This window comes from Hyla sarda, chromosome 2 (genome assembly GCF_029499605.1).
Source record: "Hyla sarda isolate aHylSar1 chromosome 2, aHylSar1.hap1, whole genome shotgun sequence".
Taxonomy (NCBI): Eukaryota; Metazoa; Chordata; class Amphibia; order Anura; family Hylidae; genus Hyla; species Hyla sarda.
The window spans coordinates 204967861-204993512 of NC_079190.1; the positions used below are offsets into that span (position 1 = coordinate 204967861).

The following is a 25652-nucleotide window of genomic DNA, read 5'->3' on the forward strand; positions in this document are numbered from 1 at the left end:
GGGATTATGTGTAAATGACATTACAAATGTGACTAACAATAGCTCTTAGAGTGAAATTCTGGGTTCGTATTTATTAGGGCAGTAAGATTTTTTCTTTATCTCCTCACTTTTTGGTATTCACTATCTTTCTATCTGGTGGCTTTTAGGTGATTTATTAAAATTGTTAATTTTTAGCGACACCCCTTCTATTAATATTTGCTTGAATATATCTTGTAGTCTGCCGGGTTTTGGACTGGGTCTTGTGGCACCTACTGCTCACATAATAGTACATGGACAGGAGATAAGTAATTTGTCATTGGACAGCCACTTTAAAGGCACACTCTATCACCCGATCTTACATTGGCTGTGGATAGATGCCGCAGCATGCTAGGAGGTTGGGTCCCATTAATTAGTATAGGAACCACAAAAATATCCATAACATAATGTTATTCCGACCCAGGAAAGGACCCACGACTGTACATGTGGAGTATCAAGAAAATAACAAATGGGGGGGGGGGGGGGGTACGTTGTATTTGGTGGTTAATAGATACCTAGTACTGGCAGTTAGGATATTGTAATACATTTTATTGTTCATGTACCTACACAAAATAGTTGAAAGATCAAGCTAAAAAAACAGAAGATTGGTTTTATTTTTAGTTGCTACAGTAACAGTTCACCATTCTATTGCTTCCATCATTTATTTTGTTTCTTGTGCTCATACCACCCTCACTGTAGGTTTCATCCTTCATCCCCATGAACCAGATGCTATGCATTTCCTATAACCTTGCCTCTCGCTCACTTCTATTATACTGGCTCAGTGGGAAGTTTTCTATTGAATATGCCGCTATTGATTGTACATTCATTTCTATATAGGCATCCTTGACTGTGCTCGCAGTTGACTGACAGCCTTGTTACTGCAGTAAAACCATTACGAGCAGGTTTGTCAGAAAGGCTAAACATTTATTGCTATTGTTTTCTTTACAAAAATACATTTCACCTAAACAGTCTAATGAGTTGGTATGTGAACAATCCGTCACTTCCTCCTTCTGTTATTACTGATGTAGATGTTGACAAACTCGCTCTTATCCACTATGTTATCTTTTCCAGCAGACATGTTAAGAAATGCAGAGACGCAGTGGAAAACACAAGAGATATGCCTACCTGCTTTTCTAAATGGACCTTTTCACATGTCAGTTTTGTAGGAAACCCAAACATTCCTACTATGTAAAGGGATCAAGTTTTACAATACTTTGCACTTTTAGTAGGACTGACTAGATTTTCAGTGATTAGTAGGTAGGATGTACAATATGTCCTGTATTTAGGGCTTTACAAACAAATATTGCAGTAGCTTCATTTCAAAATTCCTGGAAATGCACTTAAATAACAGTACGTTAGGGGGGCGCTCTCTAGGCAGTTTTCTAACACAAGCTTTAAAGGACATCTGCAGCGTGATTAACACTTATCCCATATCCACAGGATAGGGGATAAGTGTTTGATCGCGGTGGGTCCGACTGCTGGGACCCCCTGTGATCTCCTGTACGGGGCCGCAGCTGTCCCTTGCAGGAGGCGTGCCGGCCGCACCATGAAGTTGCAGCCGGCACACCTCCTCCATACATCTCTATGGGAGAGGCGGGGAGGCAGCGTTCGTGCCTCCCTGTCTCCCCCATAGAACTGTATGGGGATGGGGACGAGACGGGGCATCACCATCGACCTCTAGGTCAACGCTACGCGCCTTAGCGCTCACCATGAGCGCTAATGGCGGCGCCCCGTTAGGGAGATCGTGGGGGTCCAAGCGGTCGGACCCCCGCAATCAAATACTTATCCCCTATCCTGTGGATAGGGGATAAGTGTCATACCGCTGCAGTTGTCCTTTAAAGAGGTTATCCCAAGATTAAAAACGTATAACCTCTTAGCAAGATAGGTGATAACAACATAATCGAAGGGGTTCAGAGCACTAAAACAATCACCAATCATGAGAATGGAGGTCCCATGTCTCTCCGGTGGATGGAGTGGTAGTGAGCATGCTCAGTCATAGCTCCAATCATTCCCCATGGAACTTCTGAAGATAGCTAAGTAAACTACATGAAAAAAAAGTAGGACTCCGCAGCACACAAAATTCCAGTGATGAAAAAGGTGCTAGTTCATTTCATGACCAGTGTACAAAGACAGCTACATTTCGGTCAGTCTCATGCGGTGTGAAGCTGACTTCATATATATATACACTGGTCATGCAATAAACTTGCACCTTTTTCATCACTGGAATTTTGTGTGCTGCGGAGTCCTACTTTTTTTTGTTGACATCGAGCACCTTACCAAAGCTACATGTCTGCGAGCACTACTGCAATTAAAAGGTTTTTTATATGGTTGTGCTGCTCTTCTTCTGTATATATGCACAGCTATGTTTGGAAGTCAAAGATTGATTTAAAGAAGTTGCCAGAGTACAGACATATGCAAGAAAAAACTTTACAATTAAGAGAAAAACACTTGGAGTATAGAAGGTTAAATAGACTTCATTCTATGGGAAAGTAAAGTTAGTCCTTAAAGGAGAACTATTGTGCAGGACAACTTATCCCCTATCCAAAGGTTAGGGAATAAGTGTCTGATCGCGTGGGGTGAGACCGATGGTTCCCCCCCAATCTCCTGCACAAGACCCAGTCTCTCCAAGAACGGGGTGAGTCACGAAACCGCGGCCGACGCCCCCTCTATGTATCTCAATAGGAGAGCCAGAGATACAGTGTTTGACTATCTCCAGTGCTCCCATAGAAACACATAAAGGGGGATACATTATTCTGCATGATAGTTCTCCTTTAACAATGGGGCTACTGCCTGCAGTGGCTACATGAGCTGTATCGATACTTCATCCATAGTTGTCACAATCGTTTGGCAATTTGCAGAGAACTGGTTTAGGCTGGATTTCCACTTGACAGTTTTTGAGCCAAAGCCAGAAGTGGATCAGGAAGGAGAAATATAAGCCCTTCCTTTATATTTCCTACTCCTTTTGACTATACTTCTGGCTTTGGTTCAAAAAACAGCAATGGCAGTTTTCCAAATAAGGGTGCATGCACACCACGTTTTTGCTATACAGTTCACGTATACGGTTCCAAGTTAAAAACCGTACGGAATCGTATAGAAAACTGTATGCATTGACTTAACATTGTAAACCGTATGTCAAACGCCTCATCCGGTTTAGTCCGTTTTGCACCCTATACGGTTTTGTCCGTTTTTTTACTCGTAACCAAAACCGTAGTCTACCACGTTTTATGGTCCGGGTGAAAAACTGTATTAAACCGTATATGGGTTTTTTTAACATGGGAGTCAATGGGAACCGTATAGAACTGTATGTGCGTACGGTTCCATCCGGTTTTCACCATACGTTTTTTGACTTTGCACTGTTTTTTTTCTTGGAATTTCAATCAAACAAGTGAAACTTTATTCAAAACTGAGGGAAAAGTAAAAAAAAGGATGCAACCGGACATCATTTTTCAAACCGTATACGGTTTTTAACTGTATACGGGTTGAAATTTGTACATACGTTGTGATACAGTTTAGTCAGGTTTTGAGGAAACCGTTTTTCATCAAAAACCTGATACGGGAACTGTATTGCAAAAACGTGGTGTGAATGCAGCCTAACTGCTAAGTAGAAACTCATCCTGAGGCCATGTTCAGATGGCAGAAATTCCAAGGTAAATCCACTAGAAAAATTCCTGTGAAAGATCGATTTTAATAGGATTCTGCTACATCGTGGACATGGCGGAATTTCTGCAGCAGAAACATCTGCCATGGAAATCCTGATTTCCCCATTCGTAGAAACAATTAATCGGTTATTTGTTTCTGCAGATTCAGCTCGAAAATGCATTGGTGTCTATTGAGACGGCACATTTCCGATCGGTCCTAAAACATGCAAATGTGTGGAACGTCTTCCTATATTTTCCGGTTAGACATTCCACACATTTTTTGTTGTTGTGCTAATTGCTGAGATTATTTCTTTAGCAACTAAAGATAAAGTGCAGATAAAGCACATATACAGTACAGTACAAGTACTGCATGTGGTAATTGCATTGTATAGGACCTCCCTTTGAAAGGAAACAAATACAGTGATCCCTCAACTTACAATGGCCTCAACATACAATAGACTCAACATAAAATGTTTTTTTCTGGACCATTGTAACTTGAAACCAGACTCAACACACAATGCTACAGACAGTCCAGATCTGTGAGACATTTCACAACTGGAGGAACTGACCAATCAGAATGGGCATTTTACTGGTAAAACCCCTGTATTGTTTAAGTGCATGCACTGACTGGCTGTCTGGTAGCGCCCCCTACAGTACAGGGAGGAACTACATGTTCTGTACTACTCCTTACATGTGCCAGGGTTAGCTGCTCCTTTGGACACCAAGTAAGGGTAGCTCCATTTGGGACACTGTGTGTACTGTATAGGACCCTGAAGAAGCTCCGGTCCTCTACATAAACCATTGTTTCCCAACCATGGTGCCTCCAGCTGTTGCAAAACTACAACTCCCAGCATGCTCGGACAGCCAACGGCTGTCCGGGCATGCTGGGAGTTGTAGTTTTGCAACAGCTGGAGGCACCCAGGTTGGGAAACACTGACATAGACAGTGATTTACAGCTCCCAGCAATTACCAGGTTTCCATAGAGTTATGGTCTCAACATACAATGGTTTCAACATACAATAGTCATCCTGGAACCAATTAATATTGTAACTCGAGGGACTACTGTACTAACAATAACTGCTCAATGTAAATGGGGCTCTTGTAACCAATGTAAACAATATGCAACATACCGTCATATTGGCCCTCATTTACTATTCTAAACCTGACTGGTTTTGTCGGGTTTTTTATGTCGCATCTTTGTCTGCGACATGTGCGCCAGTCTGCGACACGATGGCACATTTTTTCCCAAACCCGAAAAAGGGGCTTAACCCGACATTTCTGAGCTTTCCCACGTATTTATAAAGGTTTCCAACCCGAATTTGTTGAATTGTTGTGGATTTTTTCCCGACAACTCAGAGGAGTTGGAAACCAAAACCTACAAAACCCACGTGCGACAAACAGGATGCAACATAATAATAAATACCAGGGGAAAATGCAGTCGGGTAAGAAAGCAACATAGACTTACAACCCGATTTTCTAAGTAAATGAGGGCCATTATGTTTTCACAATGATATGTATCCACAAAGATAAAATAAACAGAGGGGAATCTGCAGCCTGTGTGCAGAATGAGCTGATCTGAGTTGCTCGTGATTCACAGGATTCCATGTTTGCAGAAACAATATTTTCACTGGAATTCGATACTCCACTCCTACTCGCTTCCTTACAGGTAGGTTCATCAGGGTTAAAGGGTTATTCCAGGAAAAAACTTTTTTTTATATATCAACTGGCTCCAGAAAGTTAAACAGATTTGTAAATTACTTCTATTAAAAAATATTAATCCTTTCAGTACTTATGAGCTTCTGAAGTTAAGGTTGTTCTTTTCTGTCTAAGTGCTCTCTGATGACTCGTGTCTCGGGAAACGCCCAGTTTAGAAGCAAATCCCAATAGCAAACCTCTTCTAAACTGGGTGTTTCCCGTTACATCAGAGAGCACTTAGATAGAAAAGATCAACCTTAACTTCAGAAGCTCATAAGTACTGAAAGGATTAAGATTTTTTAATAGAAGTAATGTACAAATCTGTTTAACTTTCTAGAGCCAGTTGATATATATAAAAAAAGTTTTTTCCTGGGATACCCCTTTAATACTGTGCAGCACAGCGGATTGCTGCTATGTGGAATGGATAAACTACAAAGGATTACGGAGCGCCTGTGATAATAAGTGACATCAATCCTAGTGCACACAGAGAGCTTTTATCCAGTGACAATAGTTCAGCACTTTGTTTTGCTACTGATCTGCATGTGAAGCGGAGGAACATGCCTGTTTTTGTAGGGACACGAGCGTGGATCTGTCACAGAGGTCTTTTAAGTTCTTATCTGCAAATTATCTTCTATAGTTCAATCTAGAATGACAACATGTAATTATTTCAACCTGGCATTCCTCAAATGCTTCACATGGGCTTTTTCTACTTACAACTTATCAATGCGGTACATCATAAGGGCAACAAAACAATAAACACAGAAAGTGAAAAAAATATATTAATAGGAGTAAAAGTACATGGGCATTTTGGCCTTTGCTGTGCAGTGATATGCTGTCACCTGTCCCAAAAAGGTAGGATCCCAATATCGCAGTCATGTTGTAGCCAGCTGCAGCATGCCCATGAAACTGGGTTGTGGTGTGGCCGCATTACACCATGCACCTCAATGTTACTTAATGGGTTACAACAGGCTATAATAATGCTGATTTATAGTATATTCCTAAGAATTACACTCGTGGAACAATTTGTAAATAGAGGTCTTTCCACAATACCGCCAAAGATATTATTGCCCTAGGCGTCCATAGATCGAAAACAGAACAATCGTGTAGACAAAAATACCCATTAGGCCCAGATATAACTAAAATATAACTTTTACTGATATAAGTTAAAATATGTATACAGACAAATCAATTACAACAAGTATAACAGCACACGCCCTACCATGAGATTATCGCATAGGACATAATGTATTGTCCTTACACAGGGATACACTATATACAATAGAGTGGTGGAACTGGTCCAGGCATGTTGGGAGCTTTGCAACAGCTGGAGGCACCGTTTGGGGAAAACTGATGTACAGTATTTTTGGTGGAGGAGGCAAGTGTAACGCTTGCATCCGGGTACACCTCTATGAAAATCCCTAATTTAGGCCTCAAATGCGCATGGCGCTCTTTCATTTCAGAGCCCTGTCGTATTTCAATGCAACAGTCTAGGGCCACACATGGGGTATCTCCGTACTCGGGAGAAATTACACTACAAATTTTTGGTGTTTTTTTCTCTTTTTACCCCTTATGAAAACGTAAAGTTGGGGTCTACACCAGCATGTTAGTGTAAAAATGTTATTTTTTACACTAACATGCTAGTGTTGCCCCATACTTTTAATAATAGGTAAAAGGAAAAAAAAAATTGTAACACAATTTCTCCCAAGTACGGAAATACCCCATATGTAGATGTAAAATGCTCTGCGGGCGCACAACAAGGCTCAGGAGTGAGAGCGCACTATGTACATTTGAGGCCTAAACTGGTGATTTGCACAGGGGTGGCTGCTGGTTACAGCGGTTCTGACATAAACACAAAAAAATTAATACCCACATGTGACCCGATTTTGGAAACTACACCCCTCACAAAATGTAATAAGGGGTATAGTGAGCCTTAACATCCCACAGGTGACTGACAGATTTTTGGAACAGTGGTCCGTGAAAATGAAAAAATAAAATATTTCATTTGCACAGCCCATTGTTACAAAGATCTGTCAAACGTTAGTGGGGTGTAAATGCTCACAATACCCCTTGTTATGTTCCTTGAGGGGTGTAGTTTCCCAAATAGTGTGCCATGTGGGGTGTTTTTTGCTGTTCTGGCATTATAGGGGCTTCCTAAATGAGAAATGCCCCCCCAAAACCATTTCAGCTAAATTCACTTTCCAAAAGCCCAACGTCGCTCCTTCCATTTTGAGCCCTTTAGTGCACCCACAAAGCACTTTACATCCACACATAATATATTTCCTTACTCGAGAGAAATTGGGTTACAAATTTTGGGGGGCTTTTTCTCATTTTACCCCTTGTAAAAATAAAAAATAGGGGTCTGCAAGATCATGTTAGTGTATAAAAATGAAGATTTTGAATTTTCGCTTCCACTTTGCTGCTATTCCTGTGAAACACCTAAAGGGTTAACAAACTTTCTGAATGTCATTTTGAATACATTGAGAGGTGCAGTTTTCATAACGGGGTCCATTATGGGGTATTTCAAACATAAAGACCCTCAAATGCACTTCAAATCTGATCTGGTCCCTGAAAAATTCAGATTTGGAAATTTACTTTGGAAAAATTGGAAAATTGCTACTGAACTTTATACCCCTCTGATGTCTTCCAAAAGTAAAAAATTGTCAACGTTATGATGCAAACATAAAGTAGACATATTGTATATGTGAATCAATATATAATTCATTTGGGATGTCTATTTTCCTTACAAGCAGAGAGCTTCAAAGTTATAAAAATGCTAAATTTTCAAATTTTGAGAAATGATGCAAGTATCGACAAACATTTACCACTAACATAAAGTAGAATATGTCATGAAAAAACAATCTCAGAATCAAATTCATAAGTACAAGCATCCCAGAGTTATTAATGCTTAAAGTGACAGTGCTCTGATCCTTAGGGTCAAAATGGGCTGGGTCCCTAAGGGGATATATATATATATATATATATATATAATGTGTATATATATATATATATATATATATATATATATATATATGTATAATGGTATTATCTGCATTATATAAAACGTTTTTGTTCACGACAGGTACACTTTAAAGGGGTACTCCGCTCCTAGACATCTTATCCCCTATCCAAGGATAGGGGATAAGATGTCTGATTGTGGGGGTCCCGCTGCTGGGGACCCCCGCGATCCCTCCTGCAGCACTCCCTCCGGAGCTAAGTTTGCTCTGTGGCTGGTGACAGCGGCTGGCAGTTTGTGACATCATGGATCCGCTCCCTCATAACATCACACCCCGCCCCCTTAGTGCAAGTCTGTGGAAAGGGGCATGGTAACAGTTACGCCCCCACCCATAGACTTTCATTAAGGGGGAAGGACGTGATGTCATGAGGGGGCGGAGCCATGATGTCACGAACTGCCGGTCCTCGTATCATGAGTCATCAGCCAAGGAGCAAACCTAGCTCCGGAGAGCTGATGACTTGGGGGCTGCAGGAGAGATCGTGAGGGTCCCCAGCAGCGGGACCCCTGCGATCAGACATCTTATCCCCTATCCTTGGCTAGGGGATAAGATGTCTAGGGACGGAGTACCCCTTTAATGTGTGGTTCAAGTATTTCTATTTTACAGTTCTGGACTATTTGTTTATTCTGCCTAGTGATTTTTTTTCCTTAGTATGATCATTTTGGACACTTCATCTTACCAACTAAAATGAAGTTTTAGGAGTATTTTTTATTGTTTATTTGTTGTAATGGGAAAATAGGAAAATGCTTGTCCTTTAGACATACGCGAAAAAGAATGTGTAAAAATTGGAAATGTGATGTCAAGCTTTCTGCAGCCAAAAGTAAAGCTTATCAGGTTACTGAGTTGGAGAAACATAAAGTCCTTCTATTCAAAGAAAACCTCTACAAAAAGACGTGTCAACACTGGAAGGGTGGAGGGGTAGATCAGAATCCTGTCCCTGGAAGCTGCTCATTATATTATTAGAGGATTCAAGACTCATTTACTAACAAGTCACTGAGGATCAAATACGTACAAAATGGTCTCTGCTGGTCAGCTTGTTTCCATGTATAAGGCTGCGTCCATACTGCATTAGCTCAGTGTGTTGTAGGTATACAATAGCATGATGTATACAATGTGATACTGGTAGTGGGAAGATTCAGTTCAGTGGTCAACTGGTGACTATGTAGCCGCATTTCCTCCATCTATACATTTGTGTTGCCAGAATCAAAAGTACGTACAGTGTTGGGCATCTTAAATCTTCATAGAGCATTTCTACTCCAAGTCACCACAAGCACATTGGTACATTGATTTGGTCAGTGACTGGCCGCAGTGTTCACATGGGTTCACATGCCATGTCACAACTGAAGTGCCAGTGTTTGTTTACTGTGCGTCAGTGATGATGTGTCTGCCCACCCACGTGAACGCTGCAGCCATTCAAGGGTCTCAGTGAGGCACTGCTAATGCCAGCTATTGCCTGCAGTGATCATGTGGGTAAGTAGCCCTGGATTTGGAATGGTAATTTATGAGATGAGCTTTGGGACTTTTATTATTTTATGGCATTCCCCTCTTCCCCCGGCCACATGTTTTGTGATCTCAGAAACATATTTAACATAAAACTTGATTTAAACAATAGGTCATTTTCTGAGACGCATTTCACGTAGGGTGTCCAGTCCCTTTGTTCCCCCCATTACAAGCTGTGATAGACCGTGGTATGAACACAAAATATTCATACACTCAATGTATTAAAGATGTGTATAAGAAAACAGGACAAATAGAAAAAGATGGTGATTCCTTTAGCCGGATGCAATATCTTCTGTGATGATCCCACCACTATCATGTCATATTTTTCTTTCAATTTCCGAAAGGATAGAAAGGATAGAGGATAGAGTTCCAAACATTTAACATCACGTGTGTGATAAGGACTACTGTACAGCTGTGAACTTGTGGAACGCCCAACTCTCCCTCCGTGAGCAGTGCTCGGATCCCGCTCCCAGCCTGGTGCGCACAACAAATCCAAAAGCAAGACGATGATCCAGCACAAATGCAGTAAATCTCAAATTTATTCGAAATTCAGTAGACAACACGGGATACAAATGAAGGTGGTGAAGTCAGACGCGTTTCGAGCGCATGCGCTCGAAACACGTCCGACGTCATCACCTTCATTTGTATCCCGTGTTGTCTACTGAATTTCGAATAAATCTGAGATTTACTGCGTTTGTGCTGGATCATCGTCTTGCTTTAGTAATAAGGACTACACATGATTGTTATATACTACCTCTACTGGATATTTCTGTGCCATATTAACCTCTTAAGGACCCATGACGTACCGGTACGTCATGTGTCCACTCCCGTTCTATAAAGCGGGGCCACGGCCCGGCCTCTAACAACGTCTGGGACCCGTGGCTAATAGCGCGCAGCACTGATCGCGGTGCTGCTCGCTATTAACCCTTTAGATGCAAAATCACGGCATCCCGAACAGCTTACATGACAGCCGTAGGGTCCCTACCTGCCTCCATGCTGTCCGATCGCTGAATGACTGCTCAGTGCCTGAGATCCAGGAATGAGCAGTCAAGCGGCAGAATCATCGATCAGTGGTTTCTTATGAGAAACCATTGATCAATGTAAAAGATCAGTCTGTGCAGTGTTATAGCCCCCTATGGGAGCTATAACACTGCAAAAAAAAAGTGAAAAAAATAAAAAGTGAATAAAGATCATTTAACACCTCCCCTAATAAAAGTTTGAATCACCCCCCTTTTCCCATAAAAAAAAAAACCTGCGTAAATAAAAATAAACATATGTGGTATCGCCATGTGCGGAAATGTCTGAATTATAAAAATATATCATTAATTAAACCGCACGGTCATTGGTGTACGTAGTGTATTTTTGGTCACTTTTTATACCATGAAAAATGAATAAAAAGCGATCAAAAAGTCCGATCAATACAAAAATGGTACCGCTAAAAACTTCAGATCCCACACACCGCCCCATATGCGTAAAAATAAAAAACTTATAGGGGTCAGAAGATGACAATTTTAAACGTATACATTTTCCTGTATGTAGTTATAATTTTTTCCAGAAGTACGACAAAATCCAACCTATATAAGTGGGTATCATTTTAATCGTATGGACCTAAGAAATAAAGAGAAGGTGTCATTTTTACCAAAAAATGTATTGTGTAGAAATGGAAGCCCCCAAAATTTACAATATGCCATTTTTTTTTTCAATTTTATCGCACAATGATTTTTTTTCTGTTTTGCCGTTGATTTTTGGGTAAAATGACTGATGTCATTACAAAGTAGAATTGGTGGCGCAAAAAATAAGCCATCATATGGATTTTTAGGTGCAAAATTGAAAGAGTTATGATTTTTTAAAGGTAAGGAGGAAAAAACGAAAATGCAAAAACAGAAAAACCCCGGGTCCTGAAGGGGTTAAGCATCTTGTAGCCATCTTGTTGATGCTTATAAAGTAACGTTTGGCTGTCATCTACTATGTCTAATCCCACAATAAAACCAAGCATATACAATGGAAACTGTCCAATGAAATGAAAGAGAATGGCAGCACCTGGAAGACATTGGCGTGGTGTGCATAAGCAATGAAGTTACAGTGTGCCTGGGGGATATGTCTAAATCCTATTGTTGACAAAATCCTTCCCGGGCTAGCTGGAATTTTCTTTCTAGGTATGTGGAAGTGCATGCACCAATTGCTACCTTGTAATTCTATACGTGGCAATTGTAGAAACAGTAGCTAAACACTTCCTGGGAGGTTATTAACCAACTGATATAAAATGAATGTACTAAATTCTGAGCAAAACCACACAAAGTACAATGCACAGGAAAAATAAGCAAAGCACATGAAATAGGTCAAACTACAACAAACATTAATAACTAAAAATAATCCCGCTTCTTCATAGACTACTGACACATTGTAACAATTTGTAAATAGCATTAACATCAGCATTGTGCAGCCTAGAAACAGCTCTTTACATCCGAATTTAGGAAATGGCTCAAATGATGCGTTGTACAAGAAGGAAGTGGTTTGCTGAGGTCTGACACAGAAAGTCACTTCAAAATCATTCTAAACATAACAAGGAGAAAGCGTTTCATGTCTTCTGAAAACACACAAATACGCACAGGCATGCCGAATTCCATGAGATAAAAATGTGAAGGCCTTAATCTAAGACATTCCTCCATAATGGCATCTATAGGAAAAGCGGCAAACAGCTCAGAACGTTTATTCTACTGCAGTTTAAAGGGATTCATTCGATTCTCCTAATGTGTCACACACATTGTAATACACGTAGGTCACCAATACAATATAGTATATAAACGGCTGTCTGACCCCTATATACGTATTTGTTTTCAATTTGAAATACATCCGGTTGTGTCCATTTTGCATCTTGTATGGTTTTGTCAGGTTTTTTCCCGTACCCAAATCCGTAGCCTACCAGGGTTTTTGGTCCGGGTGAAAAACCGTATTGAAACCATATATGTTTTTTTTTTTAACATGGGAGTCAATGGGAACAGTACAGAAGTGTATGTGCGTACGGTTCCATCCGGTTTTCACCACACGGTTTTTGACTTTGCACAGTTTTTTTCTTGGAATTTCAATCAAACAAGTGAAACTTTATTCATAATGGAATGAAAAGTTAAAAACATATACGTTTTTTTCTTTAAAAACGGGTGCAACCGGACATCATTTTTCAAACCGTATATGGGTTAAAATTTGTACACCCGTTTTGATGTAGTTTAGTCCGGTTTTAAGGAATCCGTTTTTTCATCAAAAACCTGAAACGGGAACTGTATTGCAAAAACGTGGTGTGAACCCAGCCTAAACATGAAGTGAGGTAACCTTACTGCTTACTGCACAATACCTACCACAAGGCTGAACACCATACAGTGCTTGTTTCAAAATATGTTTAATACATTAGTATACCTGTCATCCAAGTTGCAACATACAGTACACACACATATATATATATATATATATATATATATATATATATACACACAAAACACTGTATGGTACAGGTAAATATGGCGCTGAAATGTTTGTGTCTGCTTGTTTGTTTGAAAACAATTTTATCAAAATAAAACAGAGTGTTGCCATTGACTACATGTAATGATCTAAAAAGAGAAGCAGAGCCGCTCCATGTGGAGTATCTCTAGTAGCCAATGAATGGGGGAGGGGTTAGGCAACCGCTTACCAATACAGGTTGTGTACCTGCATACACAACAATGGAGATCGTTTGTAAGGCTCCCTCAAGTTACAATATTAATCGCTTCCAGGGCGACCATTGTATGTTGAGACCAGAACTCTATGGAAACCTGGTAATTGGTTCTGAAGCCCCAAAATGTCATCCAAAAATAGGTAAAAGTGAGGATTAAAGAAAAATAAGTTGATAACTAATTCCTTACATATAAAAGTAAGAAAGAGCTGCTGGGAGCTGTAATCACTATCTATGTAGAGGACAGAAGCTTCTTTAGGGTCCTGTACAGTACACAGTGTCCCAAAACATTTCAAATGAAGCTGCCCCCACCTGGAGCAGCTATTCCTGGGACAGGTAATGAGTAGTACAGAACATGTAGTACCTCCCTGTACTGTAAGGGGACGCTACCAGACACCAGTCAATGCATGCACTTAAGGAATACAGGGGGTTTACCCTGTCGGTTCTTCCAGTCATTGACAGGTATCACAGATCTGGACTGTCTGTACATTGTATGTTGAGTCTGGTTTCAAGTTACAATAGTCCAGAAAAGACCATTGTATGTTGAAACTATTGTATGTTGAGGCCAAGTTGAGGGATCACTGTATATTGTATACTTAAAGGAAAACTGTCAGCTTTCTCCCAAAGCACTAACCAGCAGTACTGGCTGGTAGTGCGGGGGACGCTGATCAGTTTGATCCTTACCGTGCCCGGATCTGCCGTGCCGTTCGTCCGATATCTTCTATTTTGGGTATATGCAAATGAGGTTCTAACTGGCACCGGCCGGGCTAACTGTCACTATGACGCCAGTGCCGCCTCCCGCAGCGCCGCCCAGCTCATCAATATTCCCCCCCCCCCCTCTCTCTTCATTTCAAAGCGGGGAGAAGAGGGAGAGGCGGAGGGGAGGAATATCGATGAGCTGGGCGGCACTGACATCAGAGTGCCAGAACCTCATTTGCATATACCGAAAATTGAAGATTACGGACGAACGGCGTGCCGGATCCGGGCACAGTAAGGATCATACTGATCAGCATCCCTCGCTGGTTAGTGGGGGGAGAAAGCTGACAGTTTCTCTTTAATACTTTTCAAATGAACCAAAACATGTCTACAGGTAAATGCAGAGGACAGAGCAATGTCCTGATCGTTATTCGTACATTATCTGATAGGAGATAAAACTAAACCCAGCCTAACGTGCTCTATGCAGGACAATCCTCCTGGCCACTTGAAGAATAATTCCCATCTAGGTACATTTTTGTATTCATGTCTGGCAGGCACTAGGTAAATACAACATTGGAAGCTTACCAGCTAATATTTGCATACAGGCAATAAAGTGTAAAGCTGTTTAAAGTGGAGGCCATTAGCATTTCCTATAGTCATGAGCTGCACATTCTTGAGCAACGTTGTAGCATCCAGCTGCCTGGATAGATCATTGAGGGGGTGAACTTTTACCTAATGTTCAGTGGAAACAGCAGACAACCCAAAGGAAGCCTTTCACAATCCTTGTGCCACAGCTAGGGTTACCACCTGGCCGGTATTTTACCGGGACAGCAGGTATTTTGGCCACCCTGACGGTATTTTTATATTAAAAATACAGGAAATGCAATGGCCGGTATTTATTCAACTAATCCTTCAACTCCCAGAATGTTGCATCATAACTTTTACCAGTGTTTCCCCAACCAGAGCGCCTCCAGCTGTTTCAAAACTATAACTCCCAGCATGCCCGGACAGCCAACGGCTGTCCGGGCATGCTGGGAGTTGTAGTTTTGCAACAGCTGGAGGCACCCCTGGTTGGGATACAGTGACGTATACTGTATACTACCATATAGTTCAACATGCTGGGAGTTGTAGTTTTCGTTTGGGGCAGCTGCTGAGCCACAGGCTGTATCAGATCCAAGTGGTGGAAGAAAAAATCTCCCGATAAAGTAGTGCAGTCAGCGGCGCTCTCCTCTCAGTAGGGACGGGCTAGTCAATAATACCCGGCAAGGAACGGACTTATAAAACAACAAACAGTTTATTTTACAGAGGCATGCGAACAACGCATTTCGAGGGGCGGGACCCCCTCTTCGTCAGGTTCTCAATACAGACTGTATCAGGGCATGCTGGGAGTTGTAGTTAGTAGCCAACTGCAACTCCCGAATTTATTTTAAAAAAAAGCGATCATAAAGTCCCATCAAAACAAAAATGGTACTGTTAAAAACTAGAGATCGAGGTGCAAAAACAGGAATGTATAAGGAGAAATAAAAAAGTAATAGGGGTCAGAATAGGACAAAATTTTCCCCTGCATATGTTTATCCTGTGATGTTACGCATATATAATTAAATATGCAAATTTATTAAAACATTTTTGCAGAAAAGGTGCACAGAACATGACCAGATAGTTTCCTGAAACTGTGCGATTTTGCGGCAGGATCACGAGAAGTATATACCCAAACCGACATTTCACACGCTTGTGCTTTGGAACTCTATAACCAGCATTTTTAATCTGACTTGTCAAGTACGTGTAATGACAGCACAAAAGCGAGCAATGAAAACCGATGCCGTGTACATTTGTGAAAGAATTTTACATAAGTGAAAGAATTTCAATGGACGGTATACTGTGTTTTTGGCACCATAAATGCTATGGTTTTTGGTTTCACCATTGCTGGTAATGCAGGATTTATCGCTGTGTCTATAACCAGAGAGACACTGACTTGTATGCAGACATTTTCCCAAAAAATGCATTGTACCTATAAAATAAAAAAAATTTAATAAACTCTGTAATGTATTTACCACTCAAAATATTTTTCTTTACGCCGCTAGTTTACTAGACCGCAGAGGTGTTGCATCCCTAGTGATGTAATGGCATGTGACTTCATCGTCAAATGGGCGTCCATTATTTTAGGTCACTATGGATGAAAGGTCAGACACCAGCAAGGCTATCACCTTACAGTAAGTATATGAGAAAAATTGTTCTTTCTAGTTTAAACAGGTTCCAGGGTTGTTAAAGAACAACCTGGGAGAAAACCCTTTAAGCCACAAAAAAGTCAAAGGACAATTAAGATGACCCCCCCCCCCCCCTTATCCTTCAACAGTAAGAATGCTATAAATCAGCCCCACCTCCCTAGAAGGTTTTCAGATTGAGATGCCTTCTAGGCAGAGCAGATGTTGTCTATCAGACTCTGGACACATTGGACACATCCCGCAGAGAGTACATTACAACTGACATGTACTGCAGCCCCAGTGCAAACGTCACTATGCGCCATCACCTTCTGCTTCCAAAAAAGGCTTTTATATGGAAGTAACACAAAGCCAACAAAAAGCATATATAGTTACTGACATCCACAGCACTCATGTAACTATAACTGTATCACAATGTAACTCTAGCTGTTATACAGGAAATATACAACTATACACTGTGTATGCATGCAATGTATGGTGGACATTATTTATAAAGACTTCTGTTACTTGTAAAAAAGTGCATCCAGGAAAATGTAGCATCCCAGGATGACCGTCAAGTTTAACAAAAAAAATAAAATAAAATAGTGAATAGTGCACAGTTACATTATAAATGCGTACATATACATGTGCACATATACAAGCACCAAATGTACTGCTATATTATAAATACTTACATATACATGTGCACATATACAAGCACCAAATGTACTGCTATATTATAAATACTTACATATACATGTGCACATATACAAGCACCAAATGTACTGCTATATTATAAATACTTACATATACATGTGCACATATACAAGCACTATATACACTGCTACATTATAAATACATATACATGTGCACACATACAAGCACTATAGGCACTGTTACATTATAAATACATATACATGTGCACATATACAAGCACTATAGGCACTGTTACATTATAAATACATACATATACATGTGCACATATACAAGCACTATATACACTGCTACATTATAAATACATATACATGTGCACATATACAAGCACCAAATGTACTGCTATATTATAAATACTTACATATACATGTGCATATATACAAATATACAAGCACTATATACACTGCTACATTATAAATACATATACATGTGCACATATACAAGCACTATATACACTGTTACATTATAAATACATATACATGTGCACATATACAAGCACTATAGGCACTGTTACATTATAAATACATATACATGTGCACATATACAAGCACTATATACACTGTTACATTATAAATACATACATATACATGTGCACATATACAAGCACTATATACACTGTTACATTATAAATACATGGCCGTAAATGTTGGCACCCCTGACATTTTTCCAGTATTTCTCACAGAAAAGGATTGCAGTAACATATGTTTTGCTATATACATGTTTATTCCCTTTGTGTGTATTGGAACTAAACCAAAAAAAGGGAAGAAGAAAAGTAAATTGGAAATAATGTCACACCAAACTCCAAAAATGGTCTGGACAAAATTATTGGCACCCTTAACTTAATATTTGGTTGCACACCCTTTGGAAAAAATAACTGAAATCAGTCGCTTCCTATAACCATTAATAAGCTTCTTACACCTCTCAGCCGGAATGTTGGACCACTCTTCATTTGCAAACTGCTCCAGGTCTCTCTTATTGGAAGGGCGCCTTTTCCCAACAGTAATTTTAAGATCTCTCCACAAGTGGGATGGGATTTAGATCTGGACTCATTACTGGCCACTTCAGAACTCTCCAGCGCTTTGTTGCCATCCATTTCTGGGTGTTTTTTGAAGTATGTTTGGGTCATTGTCCTGCTGGAAGACCCAAGATCTCAGACGCAAACCCAGCTTTCTGACACTGGGCTGTACAGTGCAACCCAAAATCCATTGGTAATCCTCAGATTTCATGATGCCTTGCACACATTCAAGGCACCCAGTGCCAGAGAAAGTAAAACAACCCCAAAACATAATTGTACCTCCACCATATTTCACTGTAGGTCCTGTGTTCTTTTCTTTGTAGGCCTCATTCCAATTTCGGTAAACAGTAGAATGATGTGCTTTACCAAAAAGCTCTCTCTTGGTCTCATCTGTCCACAAGACGTTTTCCCAGAAGAATTTTGGCTTACTCAAGTTCATTTTGGCAAAATGTAGTCTTGCTTTTTTATATCTGTGTCAGCAGTGGGGTCCTCCTGGGTCTCCTGCCATAGCATTTCATTTCATTTAAATGTTGATGGATAGTTTGTGCTGACACTGATGCTCCCTGAGCCTGTAGGACAGCTTGAATATCTTTGGAACTTGTTTGGGGCTGCTTATCCACCATCTGGACTATTCTGCGTTGACACCTTTCATAAATTATTCTCTTCTGTCCATGCCCAGGGAGATTAGCTACAGTGCCATGGATTGCAAACTTCTTGATAATCTGTAGATGGACTCTGTAGATGTAACCTTGAGATTGTTGATGCTTTTCCACAATTTTGGTTCTCAAGTCCTCAGACAGTTTTCTTCTCCTCTTTCTGTTGTCCATGCTTAGTGTGGCACACACAGACACACAATGCAAATACTAAGTGAACTTCTCTCCTTTTTATCTGCTTACAGGTGTGGTTTTTATATTGCCCACACCTTTTACTTGCCCCAGGTGAGTTTAAAGGAGCATCACATGCTTGAAACAATCTTATTTTTCCACAATTTTGAAAGGGTGCCAATAATTTTGTCCACACCATTTTTGGAGTTTGGTGTGACATTATGTCCAATTTGCTTTTTTTTTTTTTTTTTTGCTTTTATTTTGTTTTGGAATAAACATGTGTATAGCAAAACATGTGTTACGGCAATCCTTTTCTGTGTGAAATACTTAATTTTCTTGAAAAACTTCAGGGGTGCCAACAGCAATGACTGTATGTGCACATACAAGCACTATAGGCACTGTTACATGATAAATACATATACATGTGCACATATACAAGCACTATAGGCACGGTTACATTATAAATACATATACATGTGCACATATACAAGCACTATAGGCACTGTTACATTATAAATACATATACATGTGCACATATACAAGCATTATAGGCACTGTTACATGATAAATACATATACATGTGCACATATACAAGCACTATAGGCACTGTTGCAATATAAATACATATACATGTGAACATATACAAGCACTATAGGCACTGTTACATTATAAATACATATTCAAGCACTATAGGCACTGTTACATTATAAATACATATACATGTGCACATATACAAGCACTATAGGCACTGTTACATTATAAATACATACACATGTGCACATATACAAGCACTATAGGCACTGTTACATTATAAATACATATACATGTGCACATATACAAGCACTATAGGCACTGTTACATTATAAATACATACACATGTGCACATATACAAGCACTATAGGCACTGTTACATTATAAATACATACACATGTGCACATATACAAGCACTATAGGCACTGTTACATTATAAATACATATACATGTGCACATATACAAGCACTATAGGCACTGTTACATTATAAATACATATACATGTGCACATATACAAGCACTATAGGCACTGTTACATTATAAATACATATACATGTGCACACATACAAGCACTATAGGCACTGTTACATTATAAATACATATACATGTGCACATATACAAGCACTATAGGCACTGTTACATTATAAATACATACACATGTGCACATATACAAGCACTATAGGCACTGTTACATTATAAATACATATACATGTGCACATATACAAGCACTATAGGCACTGTTACATTATAAATACATATGCAAGCACTATTGGCACTGTTACATTATAAATACATATACAAGCACTATAGGCACTGTTAGAAGTTCACAGTTTGAGGCTCTGTACATCACTAGTCACTATAACAGAAGTAGAAGAAACCGCAGCACTTACAGCATAGAAGAGCCTCCTGTCACAGAACACCGACTCCCCAAACATTGTGGCTCAGGAGTCCTCCTCACAAGGGTCCTATTTCTCAGAATAAGAAGTCGCACAGATACCGCAGCTTTCCACACCGCATCCACATTGTTGCAATCCCACAGCCTAATAGAATGAAGCCGAGTGAGTAGAAGTAGGAACAGGCACGGACCTGGAAGCCGGAATGGAAGAGCTCCCCCTAATGACCATTAGTGGAATGAAGCCTCGGCTGGACTGCAGCTACAGACTCTTTACAGGCGCAGTGATCTGCAGTCAGTCATTTCTATGGTGAATCAATTAGACAGCTATTCATTGTCTCTAGTAAGATCAGCAATGCATGTTTACAAACAGAAGACAGATACAATATGGCTGTTTACACTAATTATAAAATAATATAATAAATATGTATCATTGTTATAGTTATTATTAATATTATTTTTATTATTATTTTCATTTTTATTCATTCCAGTTTTTATAAATAATTTCAATTCAATGCAAAAATCTCTAATTTTCCTGCCCAGGGGGCAATGCATAAAGTAGTTCTATTATCTCGGCTGTGACATTTCATCACTCAGAAGGCTGGATGCTGAGGAAATGGCGCTGCCAGTGTTTTCACACCAATAAAAGAAAATAAAGGGGGGCATTTCTGAAAGGAAAACAGTCATCTGTTCACCCCTACTAAACCCAATACACTGGGTTATAGTGTGGGTGGACAGATGACCGATGAGGTCTGTCCCTCTGAAGATTGGCATCCATCTTCAGTGAATTGCGCATGGAGGCGTGCCCGCCGGCTCAATAAATACTCATTGTCGCGGGTCATGTGAGTGCTGCGCCGACTGAGCGCGGGCCCCCCAGAAGTTGTGTGCTGATATTCAGAGGGACAGATCTCTAGAGTGCAGGTATGTATCTAACCCATTAACCCCTCATCGGTCTCCTGTTCACCCACACTATAACCCAGTGTATTGGGTTTAGTGTTGGTGAACAGATGACTGTTTTCCTTTAACCCCTTCACGTAAAATGCCCCATATATATACGGCGGATGACGCAATACCTTCACACATTCCGCCGTATATATACGGTGTTCATTAAATGCTCGCTCCCACGGCGCTGATCAGGTTAATTAGCTAAAGTTCTGGGGTGTCCGCTCCCGCCCTACACCCCGGAACCCCATTTGATTAACCCGATCAGCGATCGTGTGTGCAGGGGCGCTCGTGTGTGTGGCGGGTTCGGCGGGTGCGTGGCAGGATCAACGGGAGCGGTGGGTGTCCGGAGGTCCAGCGGCAGCATCCACAATGCCAGGGGTAAGTGCCCTCCCCCTTACAAGTTGACAGTCTGGGCATGCTGGGAGTTGTAGTTTTGCAACAGCTGAAGGCACACTGGTGGGTAAACACTGAGTTAGTCTGTTACCTAATTCAGTGTTTTCCCACCAATGTGCCTCCAACTGTAGCAAAACTACAACTACCAGCATTCACAGCCTGTCTATTCATTTTTAGAGTTGTAGTTTTGCAACAGCTGGAGGTTTGTGCCCGTAATCCCCCCCCCCCCCACACACACACACAATGTTTCCCAATGCAAGTCTGAGCTGCGGCAAATTTTCCACCACAACTCAAACTCCCAGCGGGAAACTCACTGTAAACCCCCGCTGGTGTGAATGCACCCTAAAACACTAACTACACTACACTACCATAAAATAAAAAGTAAAACACTACATATACACCCTTACACATTTACCCCCCCCCCCACCCAAATAAAAATGCGCTTCCAAAACAGAGCCTCCAGTGGTTGCAAAATAACAACTCCCAGCATTGCTGGACGACCACTGACTGTCCAGGCATGCTGGGAGTTTTGGAACAGCTAGAGGCACCTTGTTTGGGAAACACTGGGGTAGGGTATTTTTGGCGGCAGAGGCAAGTGTAACTTGTCCGCCCCTATGCAAATCCCTAATTTAGGCCTCATATGCGCATGGCGCTCTCTCACCTTGAAGCCCTGTCGTATTTCATGGCAACAGTTTAGGGGCACATATGAGGTATTTTCGTACTCGGGAGAAATTGTGTTACAAATTTTGTGGGGCTTTTACTCCTTTTACCCATTATGAAAATGTAAAATTGGGGTCTACTCCAGCATGTTAGTGTAAAAAAAAAAGTCATTTTTACACTAACATGCTGGTGTTGCCCCATAATTTTCATTTTCACAAGAGGAAAAAGGAAAACAAGAGCCCCAAATTTTGTAACGCAATTTCTTCTGAGTACGGAAATACCCCATATGTGGACATAAAATGCTCTGCGGGCGCACAACAGGGCTCAGGAGTGAGAGAGCACAATGTACATTTGAGGCCTAAATTGGTTATTTCCACAGGGGTGGCTGATTTTACAGTGGAACTTCTGACATAAACGCAAAAAATAAACACCCACATGTGACCCCATTTTGGAAACTACACCTGTCACATAACATAACAAGAGGTGTAGTGAGCCTTAACACCCCACAGGTGTTTGACAAATGTTCATTAAAGTTGGACATGAAAATTAAAAATGTGATTTTTTTTTCCACTAAAATGCTGGTGTTACCCCACATTTTTCATTTTCACAAGGGGTAATAGTAAAAAGCCCCCCAAAATTTGTAACCCAATTTCTTCTGAGTAAGGAAATACCCGAAATGTGTATGTAAAGTGCTCTGTGGGTGAACTACAGGGCTCAGAAGAGAATGAGCGCCATTGGGCTTCTGGAGAGAGAATTTGGCTGGAATTGAAGGCCATGTTCGTTTACAAAGCCTCCATAGTGCCAGAACAGTGCCCCCCGCCCCATATGTGACACCATTTTGGAAACTACACCCCTTATGTAATGTAATAAGGGGTACAGTGTGCATTTTCAACCCACAGGTGTCTGACAGATTTTTGGAACAATGGTCCGTGAAAATAAAAATCGTAATTTTTCCTTTGCACAGCTCACTGTCAACGATCTGTCAAACGCCAGTGGGGTGTAAATGCTCATTGCACCCCTTTTTACATTCTGAGAGGGGTGTAGTTTCCACAATGGGGTCACATGTGGAAGGGGGGCCACTGTTCTGGCACCATGGGAGCATTGTAAACACATATGGCCCCCAACTTCTATTCCAACCAAATTCTCTCTCCAAAAACCCAATGGCGCTCCTCCTCTTCTGAGTCCTGTAATGCACCCGCAAAGCTGTTTACATCCATATATGGGGTATGTCCATATTCAGAAGAAAAAGTTTTACAAATTTTGGGGGGCTTTTTCTCCTATTACCCCTTGTAAAAATGAAAACTTTGAGGTAACACCAGCATTTTCTAATTTTTCATTTTCACATCCAACTTTAGTGAAAATTTGTCAAACATCTGTGGGGTCTTAAGGCCTTGTTACGTGCCTTGAGGGGTGTAGTTTCTAAAGTAGTATGCCATGTGGGTTTTTTCTTTTGCTATTCTGGCACCATAAGGGCATCCTAAATGCAACATGCCCCCCAAAAGCCATTTCAACAAAATTTGTCCTTCTCTTCTGAGCATTGTAGTTCACCCGCAGAGTGCTTTACGTCCATACATGGGGTATTTCCATACTCAGAAGAAATGGGGTTACAAATTTTCGGGGGGCATTTTCTGGTATTACCCCTTGTAATAATTGTAAATTTGGGGAAAAACCAGCATTTTAGTGGAAATTCTTTTATTTTTCATTTACACATCCCACTTTAACAAAAAGTCGTCAAACACCTGTGGGGGTGTAGTTTCCCAAATAGTATGCCATGTGTTTGTTTTTTTGCTGTTCGGGCACCATAGGGGCTTCCCATGCCCCCCAAAAGCCATTTTAGCAAAATTTGCTCTCCACAATCCCATTGTCGCTCCTTCCCTTCTGAGCCCTCTACTGCACCCACAGATCACATTACATCCACATATGAGGTAGTTCCTTGCTCAAGAGAAATTGGGTTACAAATTTTGGGGGGCTTTTTGTCCTTTTACCCCTTGTAAAAAGAAAAAAAATGGGTCTACAAGAACATGTTAGGGAAAAATTCAGATTAGAATTCTCAGGAATAAGAAATGGTAACAATGGGCCAAAAATTTAGCTTTTGTGTCTGAAAATCGATTACCTGTAAAGCATATGTAATACTGCTTATTCTTCAGAAAACCCTGTCCCAAAGTGAAATAAGGGAGAGGCAGCATTTTGGGCATACCGCAAAGGTATTCTTCTTCAGTCTGCTAGAAAACTAAAGCTTTGGAGGTAGTTTACCTTTCTATCAGACAAGGGCAAAGCAGCAGGAGAGTGTTTGAAGAATAAAAAGGTGACTTTTTATTTCCTGTTATTTATATAGCACAAACATATTCTGCGGCACTGTACAGAGATTGTCACCATTCACGTGTTCCACAATCAAAACGTCAAAGTCCAGATCTCAATCTACATGAGAACCCGTGTCTCTATTTGAACATTACAGTCTACAAGTGTTATTCAACCAGTCTGAGTAAAATCTGTCAGGACAACTGTAAATTGAAATGTCTGCAAAGTAGCAGGCCAAACGGTTCACAAAAAGGGACAAAAGGTGGCCGTGCACATTAGATAGAAGTAGGTTAATGTTTAAACCACCATATACATCCATATTTTAAATGGGTAGTCCGCCCCTAGACATTTTATCCCCTATCCAAAGGACAGGGGATAAGATGTCTGATCACGGGGGTCCCGCCGCTGGGACCCTTGCAATCTCTGTGCTTCTGGGTGTGGGTGGTGGAATTTGTGACATCATGGCCATACCCCTCATGGTGTCACACCACAGCCCCTCAATGCAAGTCTATGGGAGGGGGCGTGGCAACTTGCATTGAGGGGGGGGGGATTTGAGGTCACAAGGGGAGAGGCCGTGAGATCACGACCCCCACCGCCTGCTCCAAGCATTCGGAACAAAATGTTTCGAATGCTGGGGCAGCGGAGTACCTCTTTAACACTTAAGCATTGATGTGTATGAGGGAATCAGGATGTATTGTGCCAAAAGATATCATAGGTGTATGGCCACCTTATAGAGGGAGAATTTTTAACACAGCCAACTTCTTACCATTTTCTCATCGATAAGGTACAATGATCATTCATTGATAAATGTCACAAGATGAAGATTGTTATTGTTAAAATCATGAATTTTTGTTACGTTTAGTCTATGTATATGGGCATCTTAATATAGAACCTCCTAAATTCCAGTCTGTCTTAAAAAAATGA

The 25652-nt window shown here is 40.7% G+C and overlaps 1 protein-coding gene across 2 annotated transcripts in view; it reads right to left on the minus strand.

Annotated features, from left to right (window-relative positions):
• Positions 1 to 25652, minus strand: part of ARHGAP6 (Rho GTPase activating protein 6) — a 582024-nt gene that overhangs the window by 236523 nt on the left and 319849 nt on the right. Inside the window, exon 1 of one of the 2 annotated variants that reach the window (XM_056556161.1) lies at positions 20431 to 20798. The exons of the other annotated variant lie outside the window; for it this stretch is intronic. Within the exon in view, the coding sequence (XP_056412136.1) occupies positions 20431 to 20475 (45 nt within the window). The 5' untranslated portion in view covers positions 20476 to 20798. Of the gene's footprint in view, positions 1 to 20430; positions 20799 to 25652 lie in introns of those variants that run through there. 2 annotated transcript variants of the gene reach the window in all.